At 44.7% G+C, this 20,725-nt stretch overlaps 1 protein-coding gene across 3 annotated transcripts in view; it reads left to right on the top strand.

The window, feature by feature from the left end:
- Positions 1 to 20,725, top strand: part of LOC142824429 (dolichyl-diphosphooligosaccharide--protein glycosyltransferase subunit STT3A) — a 46,440-nt gene that overhangs the window by 22,032 nt on the left and 3,683 nt on the right. For all 3 annotated transcript variants that reach the window (XM_075916373.1, XM_075916372.1, XM_075916374.1), the window contains 6 exons: positions 324 to 479; positions 6,941 to 7,032; positions 7,895 to 8,050; positions 8,572 to 8,760; positions 11,434 to 11,550; positions 12,051 to 12,153. In XM_075916373.1, coding sequence (XP_075772488.1) covers positions 324 to 479; positions 6,941 to 7,032; positions 7,895 to 8,050; positions 8,572 to 8,760; positions 11,434 to 11,550; positions 12,051 to 12,153 — 813 coding nt within the window. The remainder of the gene's footprint in view (positions 1 to 323; positions 480 to 6,940; positions 7,033 to 7,894; positions 8,051 to 8,571; positions 8,761 to 11,433; positions 11,551 to 12,050; positions 12,154 to 20,725) is intronic.

The raw sequence follows: 20,725 nt of genomic DNA, 5'->3' as shown, positions 1-20,725 counted from the left end.
GATCCCAGACTGAGTCTGGTGAGCTTACATATTACACAGCCGCTGCTTAACTTGGAATCTGAACAGACTTGATCTGGAGTCAAGGAGAGACTGTTAAAAATGGAGCTCCATGTGGAGTGCCTTTCAGAGGAGAGCTGCATTTTTAAAGCTATTTTAAAACCCGGTAATTCTGAGTGTCATAAATTCAGTGTATTAATAGTTTCACATGATCAGTATTTGAGAGAGAAATTACAGCTCTACATATTTGTCCTCTGTACAACTTTCTGGTGTAAATTGTCCCAGAAATCCAGTGCATTAATGTGGATTTCTCCCTTCTCTACTAGGGAAAATCTCTCCTTGGACTGGCCGTTTCTACTCTCTGCTGGATCCTTCCTATGCAAAGAATAACATTCCCATCATTGCTTCAGTCTCTGAACACCAGCCTACCACTTGGTCTTCCTATTATTTCGATCTGCAGCTCCTTGTTTTCATGTTTCCAGGTGAGTTTAGTGCATTTACTTATGCGCGCAAACCAATTATCTTCATATAAAGAAAATATTGTCTCAGAAATCCTAAAGACAAGCCCCTGCCCACCTCCATTGGGTAAAACCTTCCCAAGAGTGGAGTAGCTTTATACCAAAAGTCAAAAACCTTGACTGACAGAAGATCAGTGGGAACTTGCATTGCATTGTACATTCCATTAGGTTTACACATTTTAGGGCTATTTAAAAGCTTCAGCTGGTACATCATGTGATTAACCCCTACTTAGCATTGTCAGCTATATTGTTCATGTTACATCCACTCTGAAACCTGCACTTGAACTTCTAGGTACATTTCAGAGTGGTGATCTTATTGGTTTCAACTACCAAGAAAGAGCGTTGTTTAGCAGACAGAACATTGGAATGGAGGAGTCAGTACTTGTGGGTTCTGTTGCTATCTCTGCCACTATGTGACCCTGAGCAATTCATTCCCATCTCTGTCAAATGAGATGATAACACTTAACAGTCTTGTAAAATGCTTTGAGATCTGTGGATGGAAAGCTATATATGCAATAGGTGCTAGGTATTATTACTGCTGAAAAGATGGCCAGTCCCCACTGTAAGCTATTGTCACTTGTAAGGTTACCCCAAAGAATGTTGCTCTCAGTCTTGACTTCGAATCTGAACAGATTTGATCTGATTTAATTGGTGCTAATATTTTGAATTACACCTAGATATGAATAAAGAAACCAGTGTAGTCTGCAGAGCATTGGTTAGTGAGACCATGTCTGCACTACGAGATGAGGTTGAATCTATTACGGTTGATTTCTTGCCACCTGATTTTGAAAAGTTGAAGGTCCATGTCCCCACTACGGGGAAGAACTCAACATACTTCAAAGTAGTGCATCCCCATTACAGAGCTTGCCATTGACGCAGTGTGATGCAGTATGGGTAGCTATCCCACATGCCTACTTTGCATTCTGGCTTATGCTCCCAGTGCATGCTGGGACCAAAACTGTGGTTATGGGTTCATGTCCTCATCGTCCCATAATGCTCTCGTCTACTTGTTGATTTACTGAGATTTTTTTTTGATTGAGAGAGTATTTTTGCTCACTCTTTAGCCCTGGTTGTCCACACAGACGCTATAGCAGCGCAAGCATGGATCCACATCAAATCATTGTAATGGTGATATCTGCCTTGGTGCGCCTCACGGTGCAGTATTTTGAGAGCATTAGCACAGTCCTCCAGGAGGAGGACAATGAAGAGGAGGAATTTCCTTTTTGGGGTCCTATGCTGGTCAGACAAGCCCTTGCATTGAGCAAAATGGAACCACAGCTGGGATTTGATCTATTGACATAGTGGAATGCCAGGTCTGGTGCCGTGAAACAAGCATGGACTGGTGGGACCACATTGCGATGTGATGCGATGATCAGCAGTCGCAGCAAGACTTCTGAATGCACAAGGCCACTTTCTTGGAACTTTGCAGATGGCTTTCACCTGCCCTGACATGCAAGAATACCAGAATGAGACCCATTCTGACAGTGGAGAAGCATGTGGCAATAGCCCTGTGGAAGCTTGCAACCCCAGACAGCTGTCAGTCTGTTGGGAATCCGTTTTGATGGAGAAATTTACAATGGGGGTGGCTGTTATACAAGTAGCCAAGGCAATGAATACCATTCTGCTCTGTGACTTGGAAACATGGATACTGTAGCGGATGGCTTTGCCACTATGGGGGTCCCTAAATGCGGTGGGATGATAGATGGACCACACCTCTCCATCTTGGCCTCTGACCACCTTGCCAAGCAGTGTGTAAACTGCAAGAAGTACATCTTGATGGTGCTGCATGTGCTGGTGGATCACAAGGACCCTTTCACTGATGTCAGTGTGGGATGATCGGGAAAGGTGCATGTTGCACGCATCTTTAGGAACTCCTACCTCTTCAGAAAAATGCATGCTGGAACTTTATTCCTGGACTGAAAAATCAGAATCCGAGATTCCTGCCCATAGTGATCCTTGGCGACCCAGCCTACCTCTTGCTCCCCTGGCTCATGAAGTCATACATGAGCAGCCTGGACCCCCATAAGGAGGGGTTCAACTACAGGCTGAGAAAGTGCAGAATTGTGGTTGAATGTGCTTTTAGGCATTAAAGGGAAAGTTTAGGAGTGTCCTGACTAAGTTGGACCTCGGCGAACACATTCCCTTTGTGTTGGCAGCCTGTTATGTGCTCCATAATATTTGTGAGAGCAAGAGGGAAACTTATCTGGCAAGGTTGAGGACTGAGGTAGAACTCCTAGCCAAATATTTTGAGCAGACAAATACCAGGGTGATAAAGAGAGCACAGCATGGAGGAGCACAAATCAGAGAGGCTTTGAATGGCCTGTTTTGAGAGACAGTGAATGCAGGGGCCCCTCGTTGTTTGCCCATAATCCTGCACACCTCCCCTGCAGTACAAGCAATAAAGAGACTGTTGTTCGGAGATCATGCATTTTTATGTAGGAAAAACAGTAGGGAAAGAGAGAAAGTCTGGGAGGTTCTCAGAAATGCATGAACAGCCTTTTGCCTACTGAGATCCTGGAGGCTGAGTATGAGGCTGCCCTTGAGCTGCCCCCTCCCCTCTACCCCATGTCCTGGGGCCCCTGAGGGTGGATGCCATGGAACTAGGAGAGGAGGGAAAGTAATTTTATTTGGGTTGGAGGGGGTCCTGAGAGGGGTTCTTTTCCAGGCTAGCTGCCAGGCATTCCATCACTGCCAAGATTGCTCTTGGTGCCTTGCTTGCACATTCCTGCAGGCTTTTCTGTCCTACCTCTCCACCACCCCGTCCTGCCTCTCTGCCTGCATCTCCTGCAGGAGCATGTTCCTTCATTCCATTTGCTCCTTAAATATATCATCCCTTGTCTGTTTTCACCTGCAGCTATGCGCCAGGTATAGCTGCAGAGCTGGGGGAGTATGCAGTGAGCTAACTACTGTTCCCACTAATGAAAAGTTTACAAGGGCACAAATTAGATATGTTGTGTTAAACCTACCCATAATCTGTTAACATACAGAGAAACTCTCTGTAAAGACAATAGAGATGTGTTCTGTGCAAGGCAAAAGTTTTGCTTTAAATAGGTAACTGTCCAGCAAGTATGCAGAGTTCTCAGGGGAATATCTGAACTCACAGTTCAGAGGCAGGCAGATATGGTAAGGGGCCTGCCAGGGCATGTTTCTGCAGTTGGAAGATGTGGTCTGGTCATGCCAGTGGGACAGGGCCAGCTTCCCTGTGTCTAGCACACATGGCTTCCCGGCACAATGCTTCTTTGCCATCCCGCGGAAGTCTGTGGCTGGGAGACGGGAAATAGGGTCCAGTCATGCCGGCAGGGAAGCCTACAGCTGGGAGGGAGAGTGGGGGTGCCAGAGGCTGGAGCCTTGATAGCAGCAGAGGCAGCAGCTAATAGCTTCCCCTCCTCCTTCATCCAGGTTGCAATGTGAGATATCAGTCTTCTCCAAATCATGCAGAGTGACAAGGAGCAGATGATGACTGAACGTGGCCACAAACCTAGGCCTTTTGCTGCAGTGCTTTGTGATTCAGTGACACTTACTGCTGGCTTGGTGTGGAAAGGTGTCTGTCTGTGGAGGATGAAATAAGGCTGACCTCCCCAGAAAATTTGAAAAGGATCAAAGAAGTCCTGTCTGAGAGCTTCATGGAGATGTGCAGAGAGGATTCCCAATCCATTTCCAGACACATGAACATGCTCTGCTGGGTTCCTCACACTATGTAGGCACAGTGCACGCCACATATCACACCCAATTGCCTTAACCTGCTTGTAGTAAGAAAAAAAATTGTGAACTTACAAGAAGAGCCCTCCCGGGATCAGTGCTCAGATGGGAGACATACTGGGAGGAGGAGTCTGGCTCCCATATGATAAAAAGTTTTTGGCTCTCGCCAATTGCTGTCTGGCCATTCTCCTTGTCCTCACACTCCTTTTCCACTCCCCATGCCCCTTCTGCCACCACTCTGTCCTTCACAATGCCCGGAGTGTCTTGGCCAGACTCCACCATCAGGCTTGGGCTGTTGGTTCACCCCTCGCTAGGATCACATGCAGCTGTTTGTAGAAATGGCATGTGTGCAGTTATGCACCACACTGTTCATTTGCCTCCTTTGCTTTGTGGTAGGACTGTCTCAGCTCCCTTATTTTAACTCTGCATTGCTGTGTGTACCTGATATATCCTTTCTCCTCCATTGCCTTTTGAGATCTTTGCATAGATATTGGCATTTCTTTTGCTGGTTTGGAGCTTGGAGACCATGGATTCTTCTCCCCATGCCTCTAGGAACTGGAGCTTATGGGACTTGAAATATTGGAAGTCATGACCACGTATTGCTCAGGTGTGCTGCCTGCTCTTTGGTATGCTCACAACACTGGCCACACAGGAAATTAAATTCAGATTTTTCCAGGGCTATTTCTGTTACCTGGAGAGCAGTAGAGGCTCAAGTTCTGGTTAGAGCAGGGCACTGTGAGATGCTTGACTTTTGCCAATTCTGCATCTACACTACCATGAACTTGATCAGGCAAGGTTGGGAATAGTGTTACTCCTCATGAAATCAGGAGTACCTGACATTGACTTAAGCAGCACTTCAGGTCGACCAGACATGCTTGGTATTGTGGACATGTCTAGAAAATTTACCTGTTTTTGTGTGGCTAAATTTAGTCTAAACAGCTAGGCTACGTCTACACTGGCCCCTTTTCCGGAAGGGGCATGTAAATTTCACTAGTCGTCGTAGGGAAATCCGCGGGGGATTTAAATATCCCCCGCGGCATTTAAATAAAAATGTCCGCCGCTTTTTTCCGGCTTTTAAAAAAGCCGGAAAAGAGCGTCTAGACTGGCCCCGATCCTCCGGAAAAAGTGCCCTTTTCCGGAGGCTCTTATTCCTACTTCAAAGTAGGAATAAGAGCCTCCGGAAAAGGGCACCTTTTCCGGAGGATCGGGGCCAGTCTAGACGCTCTTTTCCGGCTTTTTTAAAAGCCGGAAAAAAGCGGCGAACATTTTTATTTAAATGCCGCGGGGGATATTTAAATCCCCCGCGGATTTCCCTACGACGACTAGTGAAATTTACATGCCCCTTCCGGAAAAGGGGCCAGTGTAGACGTAGCCCTAATGTAGACCAGGATACTACAGCCTAATATGCTTCATACACAGAAACTCACTAAATCAACTGAAATATTCACTACTGTGCCAATGAAATGCCCTGCCCATTGTTTCTTAATGCTGTGGCACTATACATGCTCATGGGTTGCCTTATTATGCACATTTAGTCTAGCATTCACTCAGTTTTCTAACTCTTATTCCCATGCTGATGGACTAATTCATGACAAGACAACCTTGCAATACCTGACCAGTGCTGCCCCCCGCCTACGGGATTGGAATGTGTTTTAACCTGGCATTCCTCTTGAACAGTTCTGTTAAGCTTATAAGAAGCACAGGAGATCTTTTCAGGGGAAAAGGCAATACACTGCGTTTATTGAGAATACAATGGCAAAGCAGTTAGTATATGCTTACACATACTCTATTCCTCGGTCTTCCACCAGTCGATGCCTATATTTACCAATCCTTGTGGCCAGCCACATAGGCCCCGCCCCCATCCGTGATCAGTCTGCCTGGACTGATGATCCAGTCTTTGGCAGGATGACCCTGCTCTTAAGGCAAAAAAGTTCTCCTTTTTATAATAGTTCTTTCCCATCAGGATCAGTGGGGTTTGCATCATCATGCTGTTTTTCTGACAAATATTTGTTATTTCCAGTTGTTTCTCTTCTTTGTTCTGCCATGCTAAGCTGGTTTCAATCACAAATATTTTGTTCCAATTGATAAATGCTTGTCTTATTTCAGAGCCATCGATTTGCCCACTGCTTACATCTCGATGGGGATATACAGTAATCTTCAGCGTCTTTACATCTGTTTTCTGCTTCTTCCCAGAACATTTGTTCCAGTGGCCTTTGCACTTATTTATCATATATTCCTCCTTCACTCACACGTAACACGGTTGATTTCTTTGTTACAGAGGAACAATATACACATTTAAACAAGGACGTCAGATTACAATTTTTAAAAAAAGTCATCATATCCTTTTACTTATTTCACAATACTAATTTTAAAACTTAAAACAAAATAAGACTCTATTCCAGCCTTGATCTCAGCTTTAAATACAATATTCTGGCTGTTGCACCTTTACCAATGGTAAGGTAAAGGTCCTTTCTGCTTTCAGAAAGGGTGGCTGGCAGGCAAAGTATACTAAGGCACATTACTTAGCATAAAGCTACATTTTAGCTACATGGCTACAGTTTAATGCTTCTGATTTCATTGTTGGTATCAGGTGATGCATTCTAAAATCATGTGATTCACAACATTCTGCTTTGGTCCTATATCTTGTTTAATATAATGCATTTTAACTCTTGGCCTGGAAGAAAATTACCAAGCTGGCTGCTGACCCATATCTCCCTCTCTTGCAGTTGGTCTGTATTACTGTTTCAGTAATCTGTCAGATGCCCGCATTTTTATCATCATGTACGGTGTGACCAGCATGTATTTCTCTGCTGTCATGGTGAGAGCTGCTGTGTGCTGAGGATTGAGTGTGTGCAGTCCCTGACTGATCATCTGGGGGATGGAAAAATGGGTAGAAAGAAGAAATGGGTAAAGTGGAAACCTAGCATGGCTCTGTTGCTGACTTGCTAGTGTCCAGTTTCTCAGTCTGTCTGAACTTTTCTCCATTGTCAAACAGGGTTAATGTTACTCATTCGCAGAGCTGGTTGAAACAGTCATGATATTTCTGTGTTTTTTTTTTTTTAATCATATGTGATTGTCAGGCTTTGTTAGGGAATGCAACCTGGGAAGATTTTTGAAGCTGCAATTAAAGGTCATTAGTTTCTGTTGCCATCATGGTGAGTGAGTCAATTTTGGGAGGGTTAGTGAATGCTCTTTCTAAAGCCCATTGAGTTCCCCAGGTGGTAGGCTCTGGGTTCCATTACTGAAGCAGATTGTGAATTAGTAGCTTTGGGTTTTGCTGTAGCACATTATGCCCCAGGTGAGAGTTGACCTCTGTTCAGCGTGTTAATTCTTCAGAACAGTCCAGCACTATTAAAGGGTCTAGAAGTAATGTCAAATTAAGATTCCTCCTGCTGTCCTTGTTTCTGTAAAATTCAAAGACTCCATGGCACTAGACATGAGAGTAACACCAGTGTTCACTCCATAATGAATGCCCACCGGAAAACAATCTTGTGTCCCAGCTTGGGAAGGTTCTTGCGAAGTACAGAATGACTATTTGCCTGTACAGTCACTGCATCAGTGGGAAATGGGAAGAGTTATATGCACCTACAGTCTGTATTTTATTTCTGAGCTCGCTGTGCATTCTGCTATGAGCTCATCATTCTGTGGCCAGATAATAAATGTCCTGCTGTCTTCAATAGGTACGTCTTATGCTGGTTCTGGCGCCAGTTATGTGCATTCTATCCGGCATTGGTGTTTCTCAGGTGCTCTCCACTTACATGAAGAACCTGGATATCAGCCGACCAGACAAGAAAACCAAAAAGCAACAGGACTCTACCTATCCTATTAAAAATGAAGTGGGTTTTCATGTATGATTATAATCCAGGCCTCAAGGGGGAAACTACATGGGACCTGGTCTGGAGGAAGAGCCCCAAACCTTTATGGGAGAATGTAATTAAAGGAGTTGGGGGAAGGAGAGGGGAGACATGGGCATATTCTCTAGCCCATGGGTTCCCAAACTGGGGGGGGCGTGCCTCCCGGGTGTGTGTGAAGAAATTCCAGGGGGGGTGCAAGGCCCCTCCATGTTTTGTTTTTCAGCCCAAGTCAGTTCCTTTTTTTTTCTCAACACGTTTTGCTGCTTTTTGGGGGAGGGGGGACATGAGGGTTTCTCAGAAAGTGGGCATGATGCCGAAAAGTTTGGGAACCACTGCTCTAGCCCTTCTCCTGAGTAGCACAGAGATAATCAGTGGGAGTGACTTTTATCTAAGCATAGACTAATTAGTGCTTGTAATTCCTGCTCTGTAATAGGAGGTTGAGCTGTGATTCAAAATGAGTGAAACTTCTGAGATGCTTTTGATACTGTCTGTTGCTTCCCTAGGTTGCCAGTGGCATGATCCTGGTCATGGCTTTCTTCTTGATCACCTATACTTTTCATTCGACTTGGGTAACCAGTGAAGCCTATTCCTCCCCTTCCATAGTGCTCTCTGCTCGTGGGGGGGATGGCAGTAGGATCATTTTTGATGATTTCAGAGAAGCGTATTACTGGCTACGTCACAATACACCAGAGGTAAACTGCCACAGGCCTCTGTACAAAATGATCCTTGGACTTGGTTTTGGGTGGAGCAGGGAAACATCTTACAGAGCTGCTGTACTGTCACTGAGGAGAAAATGGCAACTATTTGGTTGCCAGAATAATTGGCTAAATCAGATTTATTCCTAATAAGGCTCAAATAGGAAGCTCTGGTCAGGTTTAGGGTGTGAATGGTTTTTTATTTAAAGGTATTAAATCTATTTTTGATCATGATTTTGTGTTTATTTCCCTACTGCTGTACTTTTCCATGGTGCCCAACTATGTTTGGTGTTTAAAGCAAGTGATTGTGAGTCTGGGTTCTAATTTCCCATGGTATGTGACCTTAAGAAGTCATTTATACAATATGTCCCTTATCTCCATTTTACAGAACGAATAATAATTGCATGCCTCCCTTTTAAGACAGCGAAGAAGCCTAATTAATGCTTGTAAAGGGCTTTGATATAGTGCCTTTCTTACCAGAGTATGAGTGAATTTTATTACAGTGAGGATAAGGATGCAGTTACATACTTACTCCATTCCCGGGTCCCAATGTTCCTGATAGGGACCACGCTGTTCTCTCTGGAAAATACTAATATTTTGTATGGTGGCATCACACACTAATAGAAAACTGTGGAAATCTAAGTGTGTCCATACAGGAAGGGTCCAGATGGAATGCTCTTCGTTATTTGCAGATTGACTTGCTTTGCACTGTTACTTATAATTTCTTGGGGAAGTAAAGGTTCTTGACCATACAGTTTGTTGCATCTCAGCTGGTCTGTTTTCTGTAGAGTTGCATGTGGCACATGGATCCACTTGGGTCCATTTGTGCTAGGCTGCTGGCGTAGGCTTGTGGGAAGCAAATACTGATACACTTGCAGGGGGAGGGAGAATATAAAGAACAACATGAACGTTGCAAAGAGAGGTCAGGAAAATGTTGGTCAGTTGTTCAGCTTTACCATTATGTTGCTTTGGCCTGGAACTGGGGAGTATAATTCACTTCTGAAGAAGAATTGTCTCTGAGAATCAAGTAGGTGTCTCTCTTGGCCTCCCAAGACACAATGTGTCCAGGTGCAGTGAATATTTCTGTCACACACAACATGGGTTCAGAAATTACCTCAGTCCCTGGGACATTGGAGCAAGACTATCCGGCTCTAGAACAGGGGTGGGCAATAATTTTTTGCCAGGAGCCAGTTTGGAAATTTTTTAAGTGGCCCGGGCCACACAGGATGGGGCGCGGCATCAATTGAAAGGCGCGAGGCCAATATACTTCCAGGTTCCCCACCCCCAGACCATGATTGGTCTGGGGATGAGGAAGTGTCTTTGCCCCTCCACGTTCTCCCTAGGTGTCCATGCCCCAGTCATGGAAGGAGACTACCCGTGCTCCCTTGCCCCTAGGCCAAATAAGGCCTGGGGGCGGGGGAGCACGCGAAGCCTCCTCCGCTCTCCTCCTGCCCTGTGAGCAGCGTGCAGCGCTTCAAAGCTCCACGTGCTCCTGGTTGGGCAGGCAGAGGCTTTGTGCGCTCCCCCACACCCAGCCTCTAATTTGCCTGGGGGTGGGGGAGCAGCAGGGCCTCCACGGGCTAGATCCACCCTCTTGGTAGGCCTAATCCGGCCCATGGAGGCCTTTTTGCCCACCCCTGCTCTAGAAGGTACATGGCTGCAATGTAAGGCAGTTTGATGTTGCCTATGTAGACAGAACAAACTGCATCACAACTCCACAGTCTAAAATTGTTATCCCCGGGGTCTTTACGTAGCTATAACGGTGTAATATGGCATCTTGGTTCAGCCTGCGATAGGGACAGTTTGCTCGTGTAGATAAGCGTTTGGCCTTAGTCATCAGACTTGAAGAGACAAAGTGAGGGGAAATGAGTTGGGAGTTCCTCTGGATACAGCCAAAGCTAGAGGTGATCTGTATGTTGAAATGGTTGCGGGCCCTGCATCCTTGAGCCACTTCTCCATGGTAACCAAACCTTTCTGGGCAGCTTTCATTGAACTCCTTGTTGCAGAATTTCCATCTGTGTATTTTGTAGCTGGGAAATGAGAGATCTGGAAAAGAACTGTTTGCTGTCTTAGTGTGACGAGATGGCCCGGTTTGCTGCAGGGCTCAGCTGTTCAAGCAAGCTTTTTACTTTATTTCTGTTTTGTCTTGGAACCTCTAGCATGTGTGGCTCTGTGACTGCCCAACATGGAAAAATGTTTTTCCATCACAAACTGCTTCTTACTTCCATAAACACTGTAGTGCCCATGGGCCACCTGAGCCCGCCATGGACAGAGGCTGCTCTGGGGCAGCAGCCCCTGTCTGTGTGGTGCCCAAGCTCCCCATGGACAGAGGCTGCTCTGGTCCTCCATGGATAGGGCCTACTACCTCCCCTGATACAGAGGCAGCAGGGCAGTAGGCAGGAGCTGGTCCATGTAGGGAGCCAGTTTAAAAAACAGCGCGGTGGGAGGGGAGGGGCTAACTAGGACCATTGAGCATTCGATTATCAGTTAAACAGTTTGCGGGCTAGCCTCTAACTTCTCTACTCTGGGAACCTGACATGTTGAAGCTGCTCATGGGCAGATCTCTCAAGCCTGTGACTACAGTGAATTGTTGTGGGAATAGGACAGCATCCTTTCTGTGTGTTGGTTGAAAGTAGGTGTACTAATTGGATCTTTTGTATTTGAATGCAGGATGCAAAGGTCATGTCTTGGTGGGACTATGGGTATCAGATAACTGCCATGGCAAATCGGACGATTCTTGTAGACAATAACACCTGGAATAACACGCACATCTCCCGAGTTGGTCAGGTAAGTGTTCCTGGATTACTTTTTAGTGTACCAGAAAATCTTCAATTTTTCTTGGGTCCTACACTGAATGGAGGTTCTAGTTCTCATTTGAGTGACCCATGCTCTTATTTATTGATGAAAATGACTCTATGATGCTCCCATGTGATGAGGTTACTGTGGGTTTAAGGCAGGAGTGGGGAACTTTTTTGGGGGGGGGGCTCTGACCCACTGAAAAATCTGTTGGGGGCCGCACACAAGTGAGAAGCCAAAAATAAGTCCCCTGTTGAGAAGCGGAAAGACACTCCCACATTCCCTTCACACATCAAAACCTGGGATGGTCAAGCTAGTAGATTTTGTGTGCTCTAGCAGGGGGGCTAGAGTGCCAGCGCTGGCTCCCTAATGCTGTGGCAGGTCCTGAGCCTTGAGGGCCAGGTCCAGGCAAGCCAGGGAGCAGATGGCCTTAGGTTCCCCACCCTGGCTTAAGGGCTGTTGCTTGACTCTGGCTTTGTTTTTTCTTCAAGGCAATGGCATCCACTGAAGAAAAGGCCTATGAAATTATGAGGGAACTGGATGTCAGTTATGTGCTGGTAATATTTGGAGGCCTCACTGGATATTCCTCAGATGGTAACATACATCACTCTAAAACTCCTTTCTTACAGCTTTGCTATGTAAACTCCTCCCTGCTAACTCCTCCCTTAATCCAATTACCCCTTCTTGGATGCATAACCCTTATTTTTATGTTATGATGCTCCCATTTTCTGCCTGCACCATGTGCAGTAGCAGGTTATGCAGTCAGCTGCTGCACCATGTGACCACTGAAGAGCTGGCTAAAGTTGTTGTAGTGTTGCGTGTACTCTGCACAGAGAGCAGGGGGAGGACAGACCTGTCCTCTTGTTACTCTTAAAAGGAAAGGTTTGTTATTGTTTTTTTTTTTTAATCTAATATACATTAATCTCAACACAAAGACTACAATGGATAGCTAGGCTGGAGGATCTGATGGGCTTCTGGGATGCATAATTAGTATAGGGATGAACAAGTTTGTGGTAGGAATGTAAAATCCTGTTCAATTACTTGATAGGTTATTCGGGTGCAGGGGAGCTGTTCCAGCCTCCACCAGTTAACTGTTAACATCCCTAGTTTGTGACAAGGCCAGAGTGATTCATGCAGCTGCTCCATCCTGCTGGTGAATGCCTGTATTTGTTTGTACGATACAGTTTAATCTATGGGTGGCGAGAGGGCTTTCTGATCAAATTGGACAATAATAGCTACCTTTGGGGCAGGCTGGGGAGGGCAAAATCAGACCCAGAGGTTGGATCCAGCTGACCAAATATTTCTCTTCAGCCTTCCCAGCTGATTAGCAGAGCATGCATACTTGCAGCTGACAATGTGTTCAGTTGCCCCTCCCCCCACCTTGCTCCATCCTGCAGCAGAGCTGCTCCTAGGGTTCTCCTGCTAGCTGTGCAGAGAGGGGAGGAGAGACGGAGACATAGGGGTGGAGGTGAGTGCTGAAGGTGTCCGCCTGCCCCTGTACCCTATCTCTGCAGACCTGGGGTCAGAAAGAGGGAGGCGCACAGCAGAGCTGCTCTAGTCTGAGGCATGGATGGTAAGTGACTCGGAGGAGAGTCACTCAGAGGAGAATGCACTATTTCGACGATTTCTGTGCTCGTGTTCTCGTTCTCTCTCTGACACACACACACACACACACACACACACACACACACACACACACACACACACACACACACACACACACACACTCTTTTCCCTACATACCCCATTTCTGCAGAGTGTGGGATGGAGTGGCCCACAGAGCAGTATAGCTTTCCCTGTATTTGAGAGAAGCCACGCTTGCTCTCTGACACTTACCCAGCAGCAGCCAACACACACCCGCTTTGTACACTGTCCCGGTCTCTGTGCTGCACACACAGTCACTGCCACACACACTCAATCTGTGTCTCAAAGTCTGTGTCTCATACACAGAGGCTGCGTCTAGACTGGCAAGTTTTTCCACAAAAGCTTTCCGGAAAATCTTGCCAGCTGTCTACACTGACCGTTTGAATTTGCACAAGAACACTGACGATATAATGTAAGATTCTTGTGCAAATACTATGCTGCTCCTACTCGGGAAAAAGCCCTCTTACACAAATGCTTTTGCGTGAGAGGGCCAGTGTAGACAGCTAAAAACTGTTTTGTGCAAAAAAGCCCCGATGGTGAAAATGGCGATCGGGACTTTCTTGTGCAAAACCGTGTCTAGATTGGCACGGACACTTTTCCACAAAAAGCGCTTTTGCGCAAAAGCGTCCCTGCCATTCTGGAGGCTCTTTTCTGCAAATGCTTTTAACGGAAAAACTTTTCCGTTGAAAGCATTTGTGGAAAATCATGCCAGTCTAGACGCAGCCAGAGTGTCTTTCACACTCTTTCTTTCTCTCTGTACCCCCCTGCAACCCCATCACCTCTTCTGCCCAAGGTCCTTCCATTTCTGGGGGATGGGGAGGGCTGGGCAGAGCGAGCCTGTGACCACATACCAAAATTCATTAAGTAGCTCCCTGAAAAAATTATTGCCCACTCCCATCTAAAAGGGTATACTTGGTGTGGGGTTTTTTTAGATAACTTGATTTTTATCAATTTAGGGAATACGACATAGAACCATAGAGCTGGAAGAGACCTTAGAAGGCCATCCAGTCCAGCCCCCTGCCCAAGGCAGGGCCAATCCCAATTAAATCAACCCAGCCAGGGCTTTGTCAAGCCAAGACTTAAACACCTCTAGGGATAGAGACTCCACTACTTCCCTAGGGAACCCATTCCAGTGCTTCTCCATCCTCCTAGTGAAATAGTGTTTCCTAATATCCAACCTGGACCTCTCCCACTGCAACTTGAGACCATTGTTCCTTGTTCTGCCATTCATCACCACTGTGAACAGCCTTTCTCCAGCCTCTTTGGAACCTCCCTTCAGGAAGTTGAAGGCTGCTATCAAATCCTCCCTCACTCTTCTCTTCTGCAGACTAAAGAAACCCAAATCCCTCAGCCTCTTCTCGTAGGTCATGTGCTCCAGCCCCCTAATCATTTTCATCGCCCTCCGCTGGACCCTCTCCAATGCATCCACATCCTTCCTGTAATTGGGGCCCCAGAACTGGATTGTGATACTCCAGATGTGGCTTCACCAGAGCCGAGAATACTCATTACCTGTCTCTCGCACTCGCACTAGCACTTACATTTTATTAAACTAAATATAAACTGTTACATGTTTCACATGTGCAATTACAGCAATTACAGCAGTCTCCTGAGTCGCCAGCTGATGGTAGTCCTTACACTTTTTTTCTTTAATTTAAAATTTTATTAACTAACAGACAAGTCCTTGGAACACTAAGGCTACGTCTACGCTGCCAGTTTTTTTGGGTAATGAGGCATAAGGATCTTGTGCAAAATGGGTTTTGCAGCTGCTTTTTGCGCAAAAGCACCTTGAGAAAAAAGAAATGGCAGAAAATATGCTAATGAGATTGCTGCTTATGCTAATGAGTCCCTAATTAGCATATTTTCTGCCAAAACTGGCAGTGTAGACAAAGCCTAAATGTACAGTGTCCTTAAAATCTTCTACAATTAGTTTTCAACTTTCCCATTCCCACTGTCATTTTGATTCATAGATTGAAACAGAAATATGAGTGTTCCTGCTTTTTCAACTTCCAGTCTGTTTCTTAGGTTTGTGTGGTGTAATACTAAATAATGACAATATTCTCTCCGAGCCTGGAGAGGAAACTACTGCTATGAAAAGTTGGCTTAGCAACTAAAGGAACTCCTTTTCAAGGTGCCGGGCTAGTCATTCCCACTAATTCAGGGGAGTGACTTTTTTCAAAACATCATCAGCAAACATTTACTGTTTATATTGTTTCGCTCCAGCCCTGAAATTTATTAAGACTGGCATAACTAAGGAGTGATTCTGAGATGTCCATACCATGGCAGCATCAGCATCTTCAGAAGTTAGACATCTACCTGGGATTAAGAATGTTCACAAGAAAATGAGGTGGAATCAGTGTTTGATCCATTCGCTTCTTTATTGCCTGTGTGCCTGTAATTTTACTATCTGGTGAGGTATTTTTTTCATCGGTATAAGGTTGGTTTTTTTTCCAATTTTATGAGAATAGGCCAATTTTTAACACATTGTTCAAAATAATCAACAAAATTCCATCAATTTAAGTGAGAATTCGTTTGGATACTCCTGGTCTCTGCAGTGAAGCTGAAGCAAAATGGTTGTTACGGCAGTATTGTGTGACTTCATTTTATTTTAGTCCTGGAGAAGACATACTTAAGTCTTTGGCTAAAAGATGCACTGAATGAGCACTGCAGCCATATGATATTAAAGGGCATATTTCACTTTCTTCTTCTAAGTATCTTCTCATGTTTGCAGCATTGTCTGTGACGAAACTGCACATGTGACTGCTGAACTTTTGTTCAGTTCAATATAGCTTTCATTGCCATTTCTTTTAAATAGTCTGTTAGGTGAGCATTTCCCAATGTTTCTGAAAGCTGTTGTTTCTGAAAAATATGCAACCCCTTCCGTTGTCACACTGGCACATATTACTGGACTATTGTCTATATTGCTCCACTCAATAAACTGGTAAATTTCTCACTGAGATTTCTTGCACACTGTTCAAGTTCCTTTTCATACACTATATCTGGCTGTTGCCTGCACAAAATTCTTTGTCAATTCCACAGTCTAGGGACACGCATCTTTACCCAGTTCCTAGTGCTCAAGATTTTGTTAATTTAAATATCCCCCTTACCCAATTCCTAGGACTCAAAAGCATAAATTCCTGTGGGTTTGCAAGATCTTTTACCACTGAAAGAGCCTTACATAGTAACATTCTTACTTTGTATTTATTAGTAATTACCAAGCAAAACAAAATACACATGCATCATCAAGGCAGGCAAACTCCCCCTGTTGACCAGGCAAGATCAGTCTCATCTGGATTCTGGTTGCTGTCTGTCATGCGGGAGTCCTGGCAACTCTGATCTTAGGCTGTGTCTTGGAAGTGAGTTCTTTTTCCAGGTCTTTCTTTTTCTGTTCCTTTCTCCCTTTCCCACTTCTCCCTCTTGGCCCCCAGTTCATATATTGAAACTTGAGTACTGCTTAGCTATACCTTAACCAATTATGTTACTAACCTTTCAGAACCTACTGTATCCGAATTACCTAACCAATCATTACCCCACCACCTTAATTGATTATACTGCACACAGAAATAATTAAAAACCAGACAGAGCTCATACAGGCAAATAATAGGAAAGTGAAGACCATAATAATAGCATGAGGATTCCACCTCCCCAACTGTCAATAATGAGTTTCTTGCCAGACTAAATGTTGTTAAACTAAGGTTTTTTTGCCTATTTTGAGATCTGTTTCTTTACCTGGTGATAGAATTCCATCGTAATGGCATCCACTTTCTTAACAGCCTGGTATTACACTATTTTAATGCAATTTAGATGGAAAGTGAGTTACTCCCTATTTTACAGCTAATGGCCGCTTCAGTCTGGCAGCAGATAAAGGCCCTATGCATTTAGGCCTTCCAATATGGCTACAGAAAAAGGCCATATTGTTACACTTGTGTATATTGCTCCACCCATCAAACTGGCAAATTTTGCCTCAGTATTTCTTGCACACTGTTTAAGTTCATTCTCACACTATATAGGTCAACTTCCCACCAACATCTGCTCTACCAGATGGAGAGTAGCATGGTCGTAAGGACTCAACCATATCCAGGGCTTGACGAACGGTGGCGAAAGCCGCTCACCAGCCCAGCACTGCGCATGCCGCAAATGAACAGGGCTCCTGGCTGAAATCTACTTGCCTTGGGTGATTAGATTCAGTACTTTGTTGAGCCCTGACCATGTCAATGAAGGTGTTAATTAACAATGCAAAAATGAGAAATTGTGGCATAAATGAACCAAGCAATCTTTATCTATAGTAGGGGTGGGCAGTAATTTTTGCAGGGTGGCCACTTCATGAATTTTGGTATGTAGTCATGGGCCAGCTCTGGCCCCCTCTGGAAAGGGTGGAGCCTTGGGCAGAAGAGGTGGGGCTGAGGGCTACATAAAAAGAGAGAGAGCGAGAGAGACACTATGTGAAAAACTGACACACATTGTGTGGTACAGACTGGGTGTGTGTGACAGTGACACAGATAACGTGTGCTGAGTGCTCTCCCAGACACAGATAGTTTCTGGGAGAAGCCATGCTCTCCTCTAAGGGCTTGTCTACACTGGCATGTTTTGTCACCAAAAACTGCCTTTTGTTGATAAAACAGCTAGAGCATACACGCAACAATGCAACTTTTATCTGCAAAAACACCCAGTTTTGGTTCCAAAAAAATCTTCCACCCTTATGAGTGACTTTTCGTCTTTTCCCCTCCCTTTATTACCAACAAAAAGCCAGTGTGGACTCTGCTGTTTGTTTTGTTGAGAGAACTGACTTCCGCCAGTATTCTGTCCTGATGGCTGTGCTCAGTGTTTTGCTTGCATACCCTCTCCTTTCAAAGGTCTGGGAAGTATCTGACAGCTGAGTGAGCTGCTCTGTTTGGGGGACAAACAAAGTAGAGCAAATCATTGGAACGTTCCTGTTCTTCCCTGCTAGAAACACAGTAGCAGGCAGACTGCTGCTGTGGGGGGAAGACTAAAGAGACTGCTGTGCTGTTTTAACACTCCTTGGCATCAGCTCTGCTTTCCCACTAAGGATATTAAATATCTGTTTAATTGAATAGTCGACTAACCTCATGAATTCTTATCAGGAACCTCCTGTCAGGAAGTTGAAGGCTGCTCTCAAATCCCCCCTCACTCTTCTCTTCTGCAGGCTAAACTAACCGAAATCCCTCAGTCTCTCCTCGTAGGTCATGTGCTCCAGCCCCCTAATCGTTTTGGTCCCCTCCGCTGGACCCTCTCCAATGTGTTCACATCCTTTCTATAGTGGGGGGGCCCAGAACTGGACACAGTACTCCAGATGTGGCGTCACTAGAGCCGAATAAAGGAGAATAATCACTTCTCTAGATCTGCTGGCAATGCTCCTTCTAATGCAACCTAATATACCATTAGACTGCTTGGCTACAAGGGCACACTGTTAACTCATATCCAGCTTCTCATCCACTGTAACCTCCAGGTCCTTTTCTGCAGAACTGCTGCTTAGCCATTCGGTCCCCAGCCTGTAACAATGCTTGGGATTCTTCTGTCTCAAGTGCAGGATTCTAGACTTGTGCTTGTTGAACCTCATCAGATTTCTTTTGGCCCAATCCTCTAATCTGTCTAGGTCACTCTGGACCCTATCCCTGCCCTCCAGTGTATCTACCTCTCCCCCTAGCTTAGTGTCATTTGCAAACTTGTTGAGGGTGCAATCCATCCCCTCAGCCAGGTCATTCATAAAGATGTTGAACAAAACCAGTCCTAGAACCAATCCTTGGGGCACTCCGCTAGAAACCGACCGCCAATCTGACATCAAGCCGTTGATGACTACCTGTTGGGCCCGACATTCTAGCCAGCTTTCTATGCATCTTACAGTCCATTTATCCAATCCATGATCTTGCTGGAAAGACTGCTGCAAAAGCACCAACAGATGACTCTGAAGTTGTAGATATACTGTCTAAGTCTTTATGCTTAAATGGGACCGTGATGAAAAAATGATTTTGAATAGTCATTCTCTCTCTCTCTCTCATTCAGTTACTCATTTACATTTTTCTACAAGGATGCAGATCTGATTCCAAGTTACCAAAATTTAAGACTTCACTTAGATTGCGCTTAATTTTGGAGTAAACCCCATTGAACTCACTGGCACTTCTGTTTTTTGAGAAAACGAGTATAGAATAGGATTCTCTTGGAAAAACTTAGTTATGCTGAAGTAAAATAGGGAATAGACTTAGGGCATCACCATTATGGTCTGTGGCCATGATACTGCAAAATAAGGGGCATGTTTTATTTAATGTAAGGAAATGATAGTGGCAACTGGCAATTTTAGATTTCTCTTACTGCAGCTTTCTATATTATGCACTTGAGTGATCAATTCTAAACCTAATTACTGTAACTAATTAAACAAGCCATAAGGATCAGCTAAGTAAAACTTTTTTTCTAGCAACATCCAACACAACAAATAGCTTGTCTAAACACACTTCTACTAAAAGGCAGGGCTCAACAAATAATGCAGTCTACTCACCTGTGGCGAGTAGATTGCAACCTGGAAGAGCCAGGTTCGGGTGATCTGCGCATGTGCAGATCACCGGACAGCGCAGCTGGCGAGCGGGGCTTACCGCGGTCCGGCTAGCCCTGCTAAAAGGTACAAAGAGAGTCTTGAAGAATGATGCATTTCACAGGGAATTATTGAAGTTACTAACCAGTTGATCCACTCAGCCATATCCACATTTTCATCCAAATCATTTTCTCTCAATAAGCAGTTTTTCGTTATGATGTTTCATTCTTGCAACAAGGCTCTACAACATCTTCTTGCCCTGCTTACACTTGACATGGTTTCCTTTTTCCTCCAGGGAACAAATTTCTTCAAAATATTCCCAGACAAGGTCTCTCTTATGCCGAGAAGCCATGACAGTTTTTCAAAGCCAAAAGTATGGGGGCATATAGGTGTACACACTAATGTCTTCCCTTTTTCTTTCAAGTCCTCTCCACTGTTCCTTTCTATGTTTTCTCCATCCTTTTCTATATGTTGTCTCTGTCTCCAAGTCAATATCTTGACCCAGCACAGCAGAGGAGATAGTCTACCACTACATAAGCATGGAACAAAAAAATCCTATCCAGCCTGTGTCTGTCTTTGCACATGTTACTTTTAATTTACTGAGAAACAGAAATTGGAAGCCCAGAACTTTCAAGAAACAAGAGCTGGTGGTTAGGCCGGAGAGACTAGAGCCATTAATTCATTATTATGAGAGTGTAAATGTAGATGTAGCATGTTTGTGATGAGATTTAATTGTAACTTACTTTTAAATGAGAAATTTAGTATTTACTGATGATTTTTAAAGAATCACAACTGATTGTATTTTTTAATTGATTTTTTTTTGTTGTTGTCCACCATGTTAAGATTCTAACATGTACAATTCTAGGAGATTAGAATTCCGAGTAGCTTCATCCACCTCCTTTCTTTACTCAGATCTGTTTATCTGGTTTCAGCTGTGTATATCAATGGTTAAGATGCTTACCAGTTAACTGGCAGCTGAGC

The sequence above is a fragment of the Pelodiscus sinensis genome, unplaced genomic scaffold (assembly GCF_049634645.1).
Source record: "Pelodiscus sinensis isolate JC-2024 unplaced genomic scaffold, ASM4963464v1 ctg35, whole genome shotgun sequence".
NCBI classification, from domain to species: Eukaryota; Metazoa; Chordata; order Testudines; family Trionychidae; genus Pelodiscus; species Pelodiscus sinensis.
This window is presented reverse-complemented; position numbering and strand designations above follow the sequence as displayed.